Here is a 15,694-nt window from a genome sequence, read left to right on the forward strand (position 1 = left end):
CATGCTTGGGGGGTGAGAAGGAGATGAGGAGCGGAGAGCTTAGCTGTTGGTGGGTGCGGAGCACCCGCTAATTTTTCCCTGTGGGTGCTCCAGCCCCAGAGCACCCATGGAGTCGGCGCCTATGCCCACTGCACTCAACACCCATCCCTCTGAAGTACAGTACCCCCTGCATTGTACTCCAAAGGAGAAGTTTGGATATGATCCCTGGACATACACAAATCTTTAGCCAGCCTGGGACCCCACCTCTTCCTGGGACCTTCCTTTCCCCCATCCCCCTCACTGCTGATATTTTTTGTTTGTTTGACTCTCTCCTCCAGTTGTTGTTTTTAATAAAAGAATTGTGTTGGTTTGAAAGCAATCTTTATTTTATTAATTGAAAGCAAACAGAGCCCTGAAAAGCAACAGACAATTATGTTAAACCTTCATATTGCATCGTCTGCACCAATCACAATCACCTCCTAGCATTACAAGCACTGCACTGCTGAGCATAGCAACAAATATTAGTGGCTTTCAGCTTCAAATTGCTGCCTCAAGGCATCCCTGATCCTTATGGCCCCACACTGTGCCCCTCTAATAGCCCTGGTCTCTGGCTGTTCAAACGCAGCCTCCAAATGCTGAGCCTTGCAGTCCAGCCATGAGTGAAGCTTTCACCTTTCCCTTCACAAATATTATGGAGCGTATAGCATGCGGCTATAAGCATAGGAATATTGTCATCGGCCAGGTCCAGCTTCCCATAGAGGCAGCACCAGTGGGCCTTTAAATGGCCAAAAGCACACTCAACAGTCATTCTGCCCTTGCTCAGACTGTTGTTGAACCGCTCCTTGCTGCTGTCAAGTTGCCCCGTATATGGCTTTATAAGCCATGGCCTTCAGGGGTAGGCAGGGTCTCCCAGGATCACAATGGGCATTTTGACTTCCCCTGCGGTGATCTTCTGGTCCAGGAAGAAAGTCTCTGCTTGCAGCTTCCTGAACAGGCCAGTGTTCTCAAAGATGCGTGTGGCATGCACCTTTCCAGACCAGCCTGCGTTAATGTCTGTGAAACGGCCACGGTGATCCACAAGCGCCTGGAGAACCACTGAGAAGTACCCCTTGCAATTAATGTACTCGGTGGCTAGGTGGTCTAGTGCCAGAATTGGAATGTGCATGCCATCTATCGCTCCTCCGCAGTTAGGGAAGCCCATTTGTGAAAAGCCATCCACAATGTTATTCACGTTGCCCAGAGTCATGGTCTTTCGGAGCAGGATGCGATTAATGGCCCTGCACACTTCCATCAACACGAGTCCAACGGTTGTCCTTCTCACACCGAACTGGTTAGCGACCTATCGGTAGCAGTCTGGAGTAGCTAGCTTCCACAGTGCAATCGCCACGCACTTCTCCAACGGCAGGGCAGCTCTCATTCTTGTGTCCTTGCGCTGCAGGGCTGGGGCGAGCTCATCACACAGTCCCATGAATGTGGCTTTCTTCATCCAAAAGTTCTGCAGTCACTGCTCGTCATCCCAGACATGCATCATGATGTGATCCCACCACTCAGTGCTTGTTTCCCGAGCCCAAAAGCAGCATTCCACTGTGGTCAGCACCTCTGTGAATGCCACAAGCAATCTCATGTTGTAGCTACTACAACGTAGCAAGATCAATGTCACACTCCTATTGTCTTTGTAGTTTAAGGAATAACTCCACTGCCACTTATGATGTGTTAATTGGAGTGAGCAGTGTACTGGTCAACAGTTCGGGATCCATTCCTGCAGCCTGAAAGAGGCAGGGTGTGCAGTACACAAACTGTTGAAAGATGGCGCCAAATGCGGACGGAAGCACAGGGATTGCTGGGATGCGAAGCAATGCATCACGGGGCATTGGGACAGGACCCAGGATGCCCCGCGACTCCCTCCGCCTTCCCACAAGTCTTAGCAGCAAAAGAGAAAGAGGTGCTCTGTGGGATAGCTGCTCAGAGTGCACCGCTCCGAATAGTGCTGCAAGTGCCACAAGTGTGAACATGCTATTGCGCAGGCAGCTGTCAGTGTGAACACACAACAGCGGTTTTTCTTCTGCGCTCTCTGAGCGGTGCTGTAACTGCTGGTGCTGTAACTCTGTCAGTGTAGACAGAGACTGATGTGCAGAGGTCGCAGCAGAGAGGCAGGTGGCAGCAGAAGGTGACTGACAGTCAGCCGGAGAGGCTAGCAAGGCGATGAGCAGAACGAGTGGCTTGTGAGGCAATGAGTGGCTGGCGAGGCAGCGAGGAACCACAGCTGGTGGGGCGGCCAGCAGAGAGGAACCGTGGCTGGCGGGGCGGCCAGCAGAGAGGAACCACAGCTGGTGGAGCGGCCAGCAGAGAGGAGCAGAGGCTGGCAGGGTGGCTAGGTGGTGAGGAACAGCGGCTGGCAGGGCGGCCAGCCAGAGCAAGTGCAAGCAAGGTGCCTTCTTCCCCAGGTGGGAGGTGAACTCACACAGATGCACCTCTGAACCCTGGGTCCCCACTGACCAAGGACAATCACTGTGAGTGGGGGATGGTGAGGGAGCAGAGAGGGGCACAGAAAAGGAACCTTTGGTTGTAGAACTCAAGAGCATGAGGTGGAAGGCACTGCCCCACGCACGCTGGGGTGGGTGTCCTGCTCATTTATGATTATGAATGCCATTTGTGGCATTTTTCCTAATTAATGGCAGGTGACTTCCCTCCGTTCATTAAAAGTTTCTGTTCTACGCTCAGACTGTGCTTGCGAGTGGGGAAGTATTGCCTCTCTGAGGCGCCCAGGGGTGGTGTGTAATTTTCCCTGGTTACTGGGTTGGGGCTCGAGCTGGTTCTGCGTTGTATTGTTGAAAAGGAATCCCTAGGTATCGAACCCGGCCCTGATTGCTGCCAGCTCCACCTGGCAGAAGGGTTACAATGACATCCACAAAGCAGTAAGCAGGGTCCTGAATACACCCTTCAGCACTAAGCAGGCCACTAAATAGTACAGTTGGGGCACTAAAGAGGCCCCTGCATACACCTTTTGGAGAACTAAATGGGGCCCTGAATTGTCCATTTGGGACCCTAAACAGGGCACCGAATACAACATTTGGGGCACTAAACACAGCCCAGAGCTAAAAATACCTGAAGGGAATCCCCTCAAGAAAGGGTTTGAGAGGGAAGGCAATGAATATAGGCTTGAGGGTTTCTTTCAGTGGCTCTCCCTTAGGACGGGGGATTTTGCTCCCTCCTTCAAGCTGTCATGGCTTGACAGAGCTGTCTCACGCTGGAGCGCTGATGAGCAGCACATAAAATGAAACCTGCTGCAAAACCACACACACACACACACACACACACACACACACACACACGCTAAAGGGAGGGGTGGGGGTGGGTGCTGTGGGGAAGAAGAGGTAGAACGGGTTAGACTTGCTCCAGTCCCGCCCCCAGACTTCACTGCAGCCTCCTTTCCACCTGATTATGCCACAGATGCCTCAGCCAAGTCTGAGACGTGTTGAGCTGTCCACTCTCTTCCTCTCTCTTCAGCCACAGCTGGCTGGGAAAGGCCATTTGGGACCTGCACTGCCCCTTTGCATGGGCATCTGTGGACAGAGAAGTAACAGCGGCCCAGCAGCTGGGTGAAAGTAGCCAGGGGGATTGCAGAGGAAACATCCCCTGGAACAAAGTTGTTTGCAGAAATAAACACCAGGTAACAACTTAAACAAGTGTTGAAGGAAGGGTGCAGTGTCTCAATAAGTAGCTCCTCTTCCTCTCTTCTCAGTGTGTTGCAATGCAGCAGCCAGCATGCTTCCGGTGGTGACTGAATTCTTTTTAGACAGCAGTGTTGTTTAGGCACTGCCCGGCTAAGGATGGCACCACTGCAATGGGGCCTGGCAGCTGGCTGGCCTGGCATCAAGAGATTCTGCTAGGGGCTAAGGTTGAGAGAGTGAGTGACGTTTCCTATCCTAATCTGCTGTGTGGTGTGGCTGCCTGCTGTTAAACAGGGGCTGTGTGTCACCCAGGAGACTACTATATTGGAGAACTGTGTATGTGTGTGTGTGCATGCACACACGTATAAAACACATGCTCAGGGGTTAAATTGTGTGTGTCTAGTCTGTGTGTTGTGGGGGGAAGGGAGGGTGCTAGAAGCAGAGGAAGAGTTTCCTGTTCACCCCCTGACCGGGGGGAGGGGAAGGGGGGGGAAGGGGGGAAATGTTTCTCCCAAACTCCCTGTTTCTTGGCTGTTGTGATGATAGTTCGGCATGCTGTTTCAATCTACTTAACTACTCTGTGTGTGTGTGTAGTCAGGACTCTAATCACTAGACAATGCTGTCTGACTTTCATATTATGAGGCAATACTAGCTAGTGTTTAGAGGAGGATTGGCAGACTTCATTCTGTTCTTGGCGTTGCCGCTGATTCACCATAAAAATGTGGGCAACTCACTTAACCTGTCTGTGCCCCACCTTTCCCAGCTGTAAAACAATAATACTAATACTGTTGAAAAGTTATGTGAGATACGTGGATGAGAAACTCCGTGTAAGAGCAAAATACTATTATTATGGTCTGCAAAATGCTTTTTGGCGCTTTCTGGGTAAAGGATATTTTATAAGTGTCTGTACCAACAACACTGTAATATTGTTATTTAATTGGTTTTATTTATGAGCCAAATGTTTCTGTCATGCTAAGATGCAGATAAATATGGTCATAGTGAAATCACTATTCTGTGCCTTTCTTTGCTGATTTAGTTTTAGGATTGTGTAGCTATTTTTCTCAGTGCACCTTCTACTAATGGAAGAGACATTAACTTAGATTACAGGCTATTTACTGTGGTTCAATATAGTGGCTGACCAGCAGAGTACCCAATGAAACCAACAGCAATGCTAACACTGATGCTTGCAAGAAGGTATCTGTCTAGTCCCCTTAACATTTTGGTGCCAGAGTTGCACTCCTGTATCACTGGTATGGCACTGTCCTAAAGTAAGCTTTCCTTCTGGTTGCCTCAGTCTTTTGAATGGTGCAGATAGTAATTTTGAATGTTTTTGTGACTGTACAGTCAAGATATAGGAAGACACCATTTACCATCAAAATATGAGACGTTTCTCACTGCAACATCAATAGGTCCGATTTTGGCTGTTTAAACTAAAGTTCAAATAATTTCTCAGTCCAGTCAATGATCTGACCCCTCTGTAACTGTCCTTGTCAGTATTTTTAATCTTCAATGGGTCTTTCATCTAAAGACATACTTTCATCTTTTTGATTAGTTTAACATAGTTTTTTGTGGTTAACAATGTTATCATCTATTTCAGTAGACTGTGAGTTACTTTCACTTTAGTAACGGGGCTTGTCCCATTTGAAGTAGATTAAATTATTCTGTTCTACAATACAAGTAAACTCCAGCTGTTCAGAGGTCTCAGGAGATGTCCAAAACCCTCAGATAATGGGAGGTTTGGGTTATTGGGGACTTGCCCTGTGGCCCTCAGTAGTGTAATTGCTATTTTTTAACTGCAGGCTATTTACAGGGTGTAAATTAAAGGTCTATCTTCTGAAAACAGCTTAGGATCAAAGCAAAAAACTAAGCAAATTAAAAAAAAAAATCACCCTTCCATCAATATTTCAAGAGCAAGGCATCATACATAGCAGCCCTGCCTGCAAGAGCTTACAGTCTTGGTAATGATATATGCAAATTGCTGGTAACTGAATAGGTGCTGATGTTCGTTGGTGGTGGTAATAATGGTCATTCACGAGTCTTTCATCTCTGGGTTCACTACTGACTTTAGTCACCAATGAAAGAAGTGTACTGGTCTTGGGCAGAGGCCACTCCTTTTGTGGCTCTGGGGTGGAGAATGATAGGAAACAGCAGGAGTTAATGCATCGAGAAGCACTATCTGCAGACTTTTCTTGTGGCTTATTTTCAGTTTGCAAGGTGATCAAGCAACTTGCTGAGGCTTTTCTCTGGCTCTTCGCCCTCCCACTCTGGCCCCACTGACATTTTCTCTTACAGTTTGCTGAGTGGAGGAATGGTAGCTACATGGAGAAGTGAAGAACATGCTGCTTAGCTAATCTTCCCCTCCATGTGGTCCCAGTGTAGCTTTTTCCCTGGCACTGCACAGTGGTTGGGGACTTCTGACCTTTTTTAAAATTTTGTTTTGATTGTAAAAACAGCCTAGTTAAACCTGAATAACAGACATAACCAGGGACATCCCATTTCATAATACTGATAATAGGCTAAACTCTTAATTCCTGTTTTCAGGAAGAATCCTCTAATAATGCTTTGCAAAGATAAGCAGAGAACACCATGTGGCTGCTTCATGAACTGAAATATAGGAGAGGCTGGCTCCAGAATCTCAAGAACTTAATGTGCCCTCCAATTTGTAGGCCTGCCAGGTGGTTGCAGTGGAGCAGGTGGTCAGACAAGGTTCTGTTGGAGACAACACAACCTCGTGTGTTGGTGTGAAAAGGGGACAAGATATGGGTGTACTTCTTAAAGGCTTCAGTCAATTCCTTGCAAAGCCCGAGGGACCTTTTTACATCATGTTAATGGAGAAGGACCTCATCACGATTGGCATGTAGGTGTGGCCAAAAAAAAAAGTTGGCAGGATGAATGAATGCGGAATTCTTCTCGAAGGGCTGCACACCACCTTAAGAAGAAGGGTGTATAAGTCACTAGGGAAGCTGACACCCTGCCCTGCCCTCAGGAGCTGATAATGGTTTCATCCAACAGACCCAGTGCCACACTGCTTGATTTAACCAGCTATGAAGGGCATGAGTCCCACTCACAGGTAGCAACTGGAAGGTCCCTCAGTGCATAGGTCTAGTGTGAGGAAAATCTGGTTGAAACTCAGCTAGAGACGATGAGGCTGTCTCTAGACACAGATCTGCCCCCTTGGAAACAGCCATTCCAGGACAAATCTGATTAATTTTATCCACACAGAAGATAGAAAACTCATCACAGTGATTAATATTTGACTGTGTTTCCAGGCAACAGCAGCCAATCCTGGCCAGATTGTACATCACCCAGAACAATCCCCCTGGATGACATTTTGCAAACACTACTAATAGAGACGAAAAGCTTCTTTACTTCATGACAGCCACACCAGAGGTTTTTATAAGCTCTCTTCTCCTGCTCATGCTGATTCCAATTACTCTCTCTCCATTACTCTCTTCCCTCATTGCTTCTTCATCCAACTCTATTCCTCTCTTCCCCACCAAGTAGCCATTAACCACCACCTTTCTGATTCTTCTTCATCCACCTTCCTTTCTGGTTTTGACACCAGGCTGCCCCTGTTCCTCTACTCAAAACCGCTCTCCATCATTTTCAGTGCGGCCTCAGAGGCCACATCGCTATCTTGCCTAATCTCTCAGTCTCCCATCTCCTCGCTGTCACTGCCTTGTTTGAGATTCAGCCCCAGATCAATTCTCCCACTTGCTAAAATGGCCTCTCACTTGTCCTCTTTTTCATTAAACACTGCATCCTCTCTGATCTCTCAACTGAATTCTCTTTTTGGCCACCGGTACCTCTCTTTCACCATCACCCAACTGCCCTCTGGCCCTCCACCCAGTGCTCCTACAACCTCAGATCAATGTCCACTACTTATCTGTCACTCCCACCCCTCTCTGTCCGGCTGTCTACTCCATAGACCTGGTTGTCAGTTCACTCCACTCCGCTCTTTCCACTATCAGAATTTTCTTCAGCCCGGTGTCCCACCAACCCTAATTTCCCTTCATGTAGTGTTGGGCCCCTCTGGAGAAAATCTCATGTCTTCACAGAGTTTCTCCACTGTAAAATCATTCTTTCTTCCTTCATTTTTGCCCTCCTCCTGGTCAGGCAACTTCACTTCTCCACCCTAACTGAATCCCACACCTGCAATCCCAGATACTTATTCAAGGCCTTTGACTCCTTCATAAGCCCATCCTCCCGCGCCCGCCCCCAGGATATTGTGAACTTTTTCAAAAAGAAGATTGAGAAGATCCAATGTGACCTCTCCTCCCCTTCTACCCCACCTACCTATTTTGCTCAGGTCCATTCACAAGGTTCCTGCTAAAATAGCCTTCTGTTTCTATTTTTTTCCCCATGTCACTTTCCCCTCACTTTGAGTCTCTCCACTGGCTTCCAGTTCTCAACCACATAAAATATAAATTGTTTTTTTCCCCCTTTTAAGACTCTTCAGAACTTTGTTCCTCTATATTTGTCTGCTATGGAATATTATCACATTGCCCTGACCCTGTTGCTCCACAAATTATGCCAGCTTTGATCGCTCATTTGTCTGCTTCTCCCACAAGAAACTTTACATGTTTTCATGCAATACCATATTGACCAGAGCACCCTCCTCACACAAATCCATAAAATATTCTGTCCTTCAAATCCTTCCTCCAGGCCCATTCCGACCTGGATACCTTCAGAAAACTGCCAACTGCAGGCCTACATAACACTTGTTCTGCTAACAGTTTTCTTTATCCTCCCTGCCTTGATTCTACAAATCATTTGTTACACCCAGTTACATCTTGTCATCGTTAGATTGTAAAATCTGCGGGGTTACATTTGTACAGGACTGTACAATGGGACTCTGACCTTGGTTGGATCTCTGGATGCTACTGTCTGCCTAGTAATAATATGTGACAATCAGTTGGTCTCAATGCAGTGATCAGTATTCCAGCCACATGTGTTTCATTTGTTCCAGGGCCTCTGTATATGCAAGTGACCTGTGAGGATGTTTAGGAGACATTATGGATAGCTAAGGACAGGCCATCATTCAAGCAGTCCACTGACTGTACAGTACTGTCCCTTAGAGACAATTAAAAATGACTCACATTTATCTGTCTTTATGGGTAGACAGTAAAACAGGTCCTCCAAGGTCAGGCAAAGGTGTGTTCTGACTTCAAAGACAAGGCGGTGAAAGTCAGGCCATCACAAAGGTGTAGTCTTCACCTAGATTTTCCCAATTCCAATCCAAAACCAAGTGGAGAAGTGTGCCCACCTATCTACTTTGAGCCTGAAACCAGTTAGATAGTTTATGCCAAATACACACTCTGGCCCAAATTATCCACTGGTATAATTCCATGGATGTCAATGGAGTTACATCAGCAGAGTATTTGGCCCACTTGCTGAAATCCTCATTTCGAATCTTTCTTCAATTCACTCTGTTTTATAAAGAAGTAAATGATTTGCCCTCCCATGTGTATCTGATGGCACATGGATACGTGTGGTGCAACTTCCCCATTCCAGTAACTAGTCAGCTAAATTAATGTTTTCTATTCTCATTATAAGGTATTTTTCCAGGTGTGAATAATTTTTCATCTTCTGCCTGTCTCCAGTGTCAGTTTTATGGAAAAATTGTGACCAAATTCTTTTATGATATTTAAACACCCAAACCAGGCAATGTTGATAAACAAGATCAGAGACAGAGGCCTGAAAATGAAGTGAAGAATTATATACAGTAAGCAAGATTTTTTGATGTTTTTTAGAAACATCTTGATCCTTAGCACTTCCTCAGGGAAAGATGTGAAAATGCACGCACTGCTGAACTCTGACGCTGGGGAGCTCCTCTATTGATCATCCTCCAGAATAAAGCTTTAACCATCTTTAATGAACTCGAGCGCCAAGAAGTGCTGAGCTGCTAGAAATGTATTACAGACTTCTGTATCAGACAAGAAAATGCAAACTATAGCTTAGATAAAGTTAAAAGATACTGAATGATGGGGACTGGGTATTTTAGGAACTAGTACTAGGATATGCAGCCTTTCACCACAAGGTTGTTCATTTGACTGTGGTCCAGATTGGTAGTGAATTAATATTGTTACCATCTGATAGATCTTGTTGCCCTTGGGCAGTTTGGGGGGCCTTGCTGGGTTGTTTCCATTATGAAGGGAAATTGATAATGAGTCAAGTCTTTCTTGGGTGCAATCCCGCTGACTTACAAAGATGTACAAAAAAGTCCTGTTTCCCCTAAACATACTAGAAACAAACAGGAGGTGGTTTCTTTGTTTCAGAGTCAAAGGCTGCATTCCAGCCATTCTTATCCCCCCAAAGAAGCTCTTTCTTTTGGCTTCCACCCAGGGCTACAGTCACCAGTACTCAGGGCCGGCTCCAGGCACCAGCTTGGCAAGCAGGTGCTTGGGGCGGCCACTCCGGAGAGGGGCGGCAGGTCCAGCTATTCGGCGGCAATTCGGCGGACGGTCCCTCACTTCCGCTCGGAGCGAAGGACCTCCCACCGAAGTGCCGCCGCAGATCGCGATCACGGCTTTTTTTTTTTTTTTGGCTGCTTGGGGCGGCCAAAACCCTGGAGCCAGCCCTGCCAGTACTTCTCTGTCTTTCTCCTGGCTTTCTGGTCACTTCCTGTTTCTGACACACACAGACACACCAATCAATGCCCCAGCCCCTGCATTTGCAATCAGTCTCAGGGAAACCTCTCATTCTCTCTGAGCTAGTTCTTGCTCGGGCCTTCCCAAGTGACCCAGTGCCTTGGTGGCTTCTATTACTTCAGCTATTTTATTCCATAAAGGAGCTTAATTGCTTCTTCCGTTTAGCCTGAATGAAAGGCGGATAGCATGCTCGACAGCAAGATCTGTGATTGCCCAGTGATCAAAATACATGCTTGCTAGGAGCCACCTACACCGTGCAGCACAATATTCAGTGGCCGCTGTAATATGAATTAGGATTTAGATTGGGTGATTGAGTGTTTCTGAACTATTTACAGCTAGCAGTCCCAGTCCATTTCCTAGTGGTCAGGAGGAGTCAACACCACACAAGAAAGCCACCACCCCGTGATAGTAACCCTGCTATCAGCCTCTTCAGAGACAAGGGTTCAGGTTTTCAGAATTGGTGGGCCCCCATTAAGCCACTGAGCTTAAGTCACCAGCTTTTCAAAAGTGCATGGCAACAAATTCATTGTTCTCAGTAGGAGCTGAGCACGTTTAAACAGCTGGCCAGTTCAGCTTGGGACCTAACTGGGCACTGAGCTCTTGTGAAAATCTGGATATAAGGCTTTAATGGTCTGTGTGACCAATCTCCCTTTTCAGTCCTACAGGAGGTCTCTCCAGGTCAGGGATGAATCACATTAGGGAAGAGGACATGTTAACCCTGCTGTTGCACATGCTGTACTTCTTCCTTTGACAAACAGAAGCAGTTAGTCTCTCGAGCTGTCAGTCTGACACCTTCTTTAGGACCAAATTCACTTTATTCTTTTTTTTTTTTTTTTAAACAAAGCTCCGGTAAAAATAAGTTAGATCTTAATTATGATAACTTCAATAGACCTAATAGAGTGTAAAAGAGAATATGACAAAAGCTCTGCTAAGAGTTAATTTAAGTGATTGTCTTGACTTGTCTGACCAAAAGGTGGAGTGATATTTACTTGTCAGTTCTATGAGTAACATCATATGCTGACATGCCTGATAAGCGTGTCTGATAGTCATGGAGAAGGAAGTAACTTTTATTTTTGCAAAATTATGACTGTCAATAATCCTGCACTAAGTGGAGGGAGATGGACCAAAAGACTTAAGGTATTTTCCACCTTGTCACATCTATGACTGTATATCAGACTGAAATCCTGGCTCCACTGAAGTCAACAGGACTTTGATGGGGGTGGGGGGGGGGAAGGATTCTGCCCCATGTATTCAAAGGAAACAGAATGGCAAAAAGTACTGTTATAAAATGTATTAATATTGAGCCTGATTCTACCGTTGCTTGCGCTAATGAAAATAAGGAGTAACTGCAGTGAAGTCAATGGAATTACACAGATATAAAACAAATGTTAAAGGAAAATCAAACTACTTTATGGAATTGCATTAAAAAAGGGACATTCAGCAGAGCAGTATCTAGATATTATCCTTATATTTCAGTCTTTCCCCTACCAGTACTTTCAAAAAAACCTTATATATTGGTTTTTTAACTCATTTTCTACTGTCTTTCAGTTTTGCAAACACTGAAATCATTTAGCGAGAGACCCCACACTGTGGTTAGGCTGAAATTAACGTTATGTTTTTCCCGCACATCAATGACTTGTTCAGAGTCTTTCCAGGACGGGGAGTAAATATGCAGTCACCATTAAAGAGTGGGCATGTATTTTATCTCATTATATAGGCCCAGGTTATTCCATCAAGCCACCACACTGGGTAAAAGCTGGTGTGGGGCTGCATTGCTGTAGTGGATCTTACCCCAGTGTAGCACACTGCAGAAGGGTCAGCATGCGTTCCCCTTTGCAGCTAGTCATGATAGCAACTCTATCTAACCCCGGGTGAGAATGGATAAGCTCCAGGCATGGACTGGCTGGGTTATAAGCCAATACACTTTAACACATGCGCAGGCCAGAGCAAATGTGCCTCTTTCCTAGAGCATGTAGATAATCCCCCTCCTCCTTTCCCCGCTCCTCACTTCCCAGGACAGGGAGATGTATTAAATTTTGGTCCCCGGAAGTAACGGTGAGGTGAACTGCTCCTTGTTCAGTTCTCCTCATTCACAGGTCAGCCTGCTATGGAACCTGTGGAGCATAGAGGGGAACAGCAAAGGGCATTTTGAAGACCCTCCTCCAGAACTAGTTTTCATGACCTTTGACTATCTCATGGAGAGGGAATTTAGAATTATATTTCCACTTGCAAATAGTGATGAATTAAACGCCCATTCAGAATCCATAGCAATACATTACTAGTTCCTTGTGATACCAGGATATGTTTCTGCAGGTCTGACCAGGAACCAGAAGCACACACCACCTGCTAATCAAATACAGATAAGTGGATCTGTGTGTATACATTTCCCATGCCTTGTTTGGAATAGCCAAGCCACACAGAACAAACAGTGTTGTTTGTGTTGAGGTCTTTTTTTATACCTCATGTTCCTGGGTGAAGATGACAGTAAAGATACATGGTGTATTGTATAAAAGGGGAAAACAAGTGTAACAAACAGAGGGTATAATCTACCCTAGGGTTGCCAATTTTGGTTGGTTGAATTCCTGGAGGTTTCATCACATGACATAATCTTTAATTAATCTTTAATTCCTGGAGACTCCAGGACGATCCTGGAGGGTTGGCAACCCTAATCTACACTGCAGCTAGGAGCATGCTTCCCAGCTTAAGCAGACACACACACACACACAAGTTGTACTGGAGCTAGTCCTTAAAAGTAGCAGCATAGCTGGTGGGTAGCAAGGGTGCCGGCTCAGATTGGCCACCTGAGTACAAACCTATCCGGACCACAGGTAAGTACTCAGGCCCAGTACCTGTGCTACAGCTCGTGCTACCCCCAGCTACATTGCTATTTTTAGCATAGTGGCTTGAGCAACGCTAGCATTGTCTATCTGTCTTTCTGTGCTGGGAAGTGTACTCCCAGAGGCATTGTAGACATATCCTAGGGCAGTGTTTCCCAAACTTGGGGTGCCGCTTGTGTAGGGAAAGCCCCTGGCGGGCCGGGCCGGTTTGTTTACCTGCCGCCTCTGCAGGTCTGGCCGATCGCAGCTCCCACTGGCCATGGTTCACTGCCCCAGGCCAATGGGAGCTGCTGGAAGCGGCGGCCAGTACGTCCCTCGGAGTAGCGAACCGCGGCCAGTGGGAGCCGCGATCGGCCGGACCTGCGGAGGCGGCAGCTAAACAAACCAGCCCAGCCTGCCAGGGGCTTTCCCTACACAAGCGGCATCCCAAGTTTGGGAAACACTATCCTAGGGTATGTATACACTGCAACATAAACCGAAGGTTAAAACTCAGGCTCAATCCTAACCCCTCTTCTCTCTAGACATGAGTTGCTCTAACCCAGGGCTTGGACCCAGGACCTCACAGGGTTAGAGGGTCCAAGCCTGAGTCAAGCTGGGGACCCAAGGTTTCAAGCCCTATTGCTTTGCAGTATAGACAAAGCCCTACCACACTTATGCTCTGGGAGTCTGCCAGAAGTATTCCACAGCCCCATGGGTGGACTTTGTCCTCTGGACAGTCAAGTTCAGTGGACAGTCAAGTTTTCCCCACACTGCACCACAAACAAAGGGTTAGAGCCGTCACATTTTGGGAGGGTGCTAGGAAGTCTGGGTTATGTGGGGGGGTGGGAGGGGGGGTTGACCTGGGTCGATCTAATGCAGTATAGATGCTGGAGCCCCAGGTTGGGACACAGGTTTCAAAAATTCCTAACCTGGGATTATACAGGAGTGTAGACGTTCAAGACCTAGGTTAACAAACCCAGGGTTTGATACCTCAAGTTCCACTAACCCTGGGCTTACATTTCATTGTAGACATACCCTTAGAGGTCTAATCCTCACCCATGTAGTCCTTTCTCATATAATCTGTTCCACTTACTTCAATGGGGTGACTTGCATGAGAAAGATCACTTCCAAGAGCAAAAGTATGGAGAATCAGGCTCTTAATTGCAGCAACTCTAAACGTAAGAAAACTGAAGCGTGAAGTATTTTTTGAATGAACAGTACCTACAGCTGAAGTACCAAATAACCTGAGAAATGCTTATAACAGGTCACAGACTGACACAATTAATGTGCATGGATCAGCTCCACAGATGTAGTTAATTGGCGCAGCTCCACTGAAGGCTATGATAAGGCTGGCAGATATATTTCATTGACATTTTTTATTATTAAAATGGATTTTTGACCAAAATGAAAAATTTAATTTTCATGAAAACTTTCCTTTAGGTTGAATTTTTTTCAATGAAAAAATAGAAGCCAAAAACATTTTGAATTTCAAAACACTGAAACATCGTTTTTTGATTTTCAAACACCAAAAATTTGTTGGTTCCTGGATTTCGTTAAAAACTTCAAAAAATCTGTGGAAACCTTTGCAAAAAAACAAGTTTTCAAAATTTTCCTTGAAAAATAATTGGCATTTCATTCATCCAGGTCTAGTCAATGGAGCTATGCCAATTTTCATCAGCTGAAGATCACGCAATGTATCAAATCATTCTGAAATCAGTATGGAAATAATTGAAAAGGTTTTTTTTGTTAAAGTCTTCTACTTTATCTAAACCTTTGCCAATAACTGTTTAAGTCAGAGATAATCTATTACTAAAGCTAAGTTTCAGTAACATACCGTACTGATCAATATGATCCAATTTATTCCAGTCAGGGGATAAACTGAATGTTATATCTTTCACTAATGTGACATCACATTCGGAGGATTCACATTTGCCTTCACAGTTTGGCACAGTGAAACAAATACATTCTGAAATTAAATTCAGACAGCTGGATGTTGGCTTCACTTTGCTTGGAAGTCTGCTCTGCTGCTGTCTTGATCTTCTGGCTCTATTTGCATAGTATTCCTTGTGATCACTGGTTTTATGTCTTTGAAAGAACATTTTCTGTTTTGAAAAGATGTTAATGAAAGGAATAATGCTGTACCTGATAATGTCACCACTGTTAATGCACCAGTATTTATAAAAACAAACGTAGTTGCAAGTACAACAAGGAGTCTGGTGGCACCTTAAAGACTAACAGATTTATTTGGGCATAAGCTTTCGTGGGTAAAAACCTCACTTCTTCAGATGCATGTAGTTGCAAGTAGTGGCTGACAGTCATTTCCATCTGATGGCTCTTTGGCGGCATGTTTGAAATGAGTTGGTTGGCTCTTGGTTGTGCTCCCTGTGGACATATAATCACAAACCATAAACTACCACCATGGCTAGCACATTTGTTAGTTCTGTCAATGGAAAAGCCAAGCATTAAAAGGGCCATGGAGATTGAACTACCCTTTCATTCCTATACTCCTGTACAAACCGCCCAGAGCCCTGGGTATTTACTCATGGGCGCTGACGTAGGCGTTGCCACAACTGCTGTG

At 45.7% G+C, this 15,694-nt stretch overlaps 1 protein-coding gene across 1 annotated transcript in view; it reads left to right on the forward strand.

Moving 5' to 3' along the window:
- The first annotated feature begins 3,823 nt into the window (after nt 1-3,823).
- The window catches only part of CRACR2A (calcium release activated channel regulator 2A), an 87,482-nt gene continuing 75,611 nt past the window's right edge, over nt 3,824-15,694 (forward strand). The window contains exon 1 of the mRNA XM_065423785.1: nt 3,824-3,886. Within this exon, the coding sequence (XP_065279857.1) occupies nt 3,824-3,886 (63 nt within the window). The remainder of the gene's footprint in view (nt 3,887-15,694) is intronic.

The sequence above is a fragment of the Emys orbicularis genome, chromosome 1 (genome assembly GCF_028017835.1).
Source record: "Emys orbicularis isolate rEmyOrb1 chromosome 1, rEmyOrb1.hap1, whole genome shotgun sequence".
In the NCBI taxonomy this organism is placed as follows: domain Eukaryota; kingdom Metazoa; phylum Chordata; order Testudines; family Emydidae; genus Emys; species Emys orbicularis.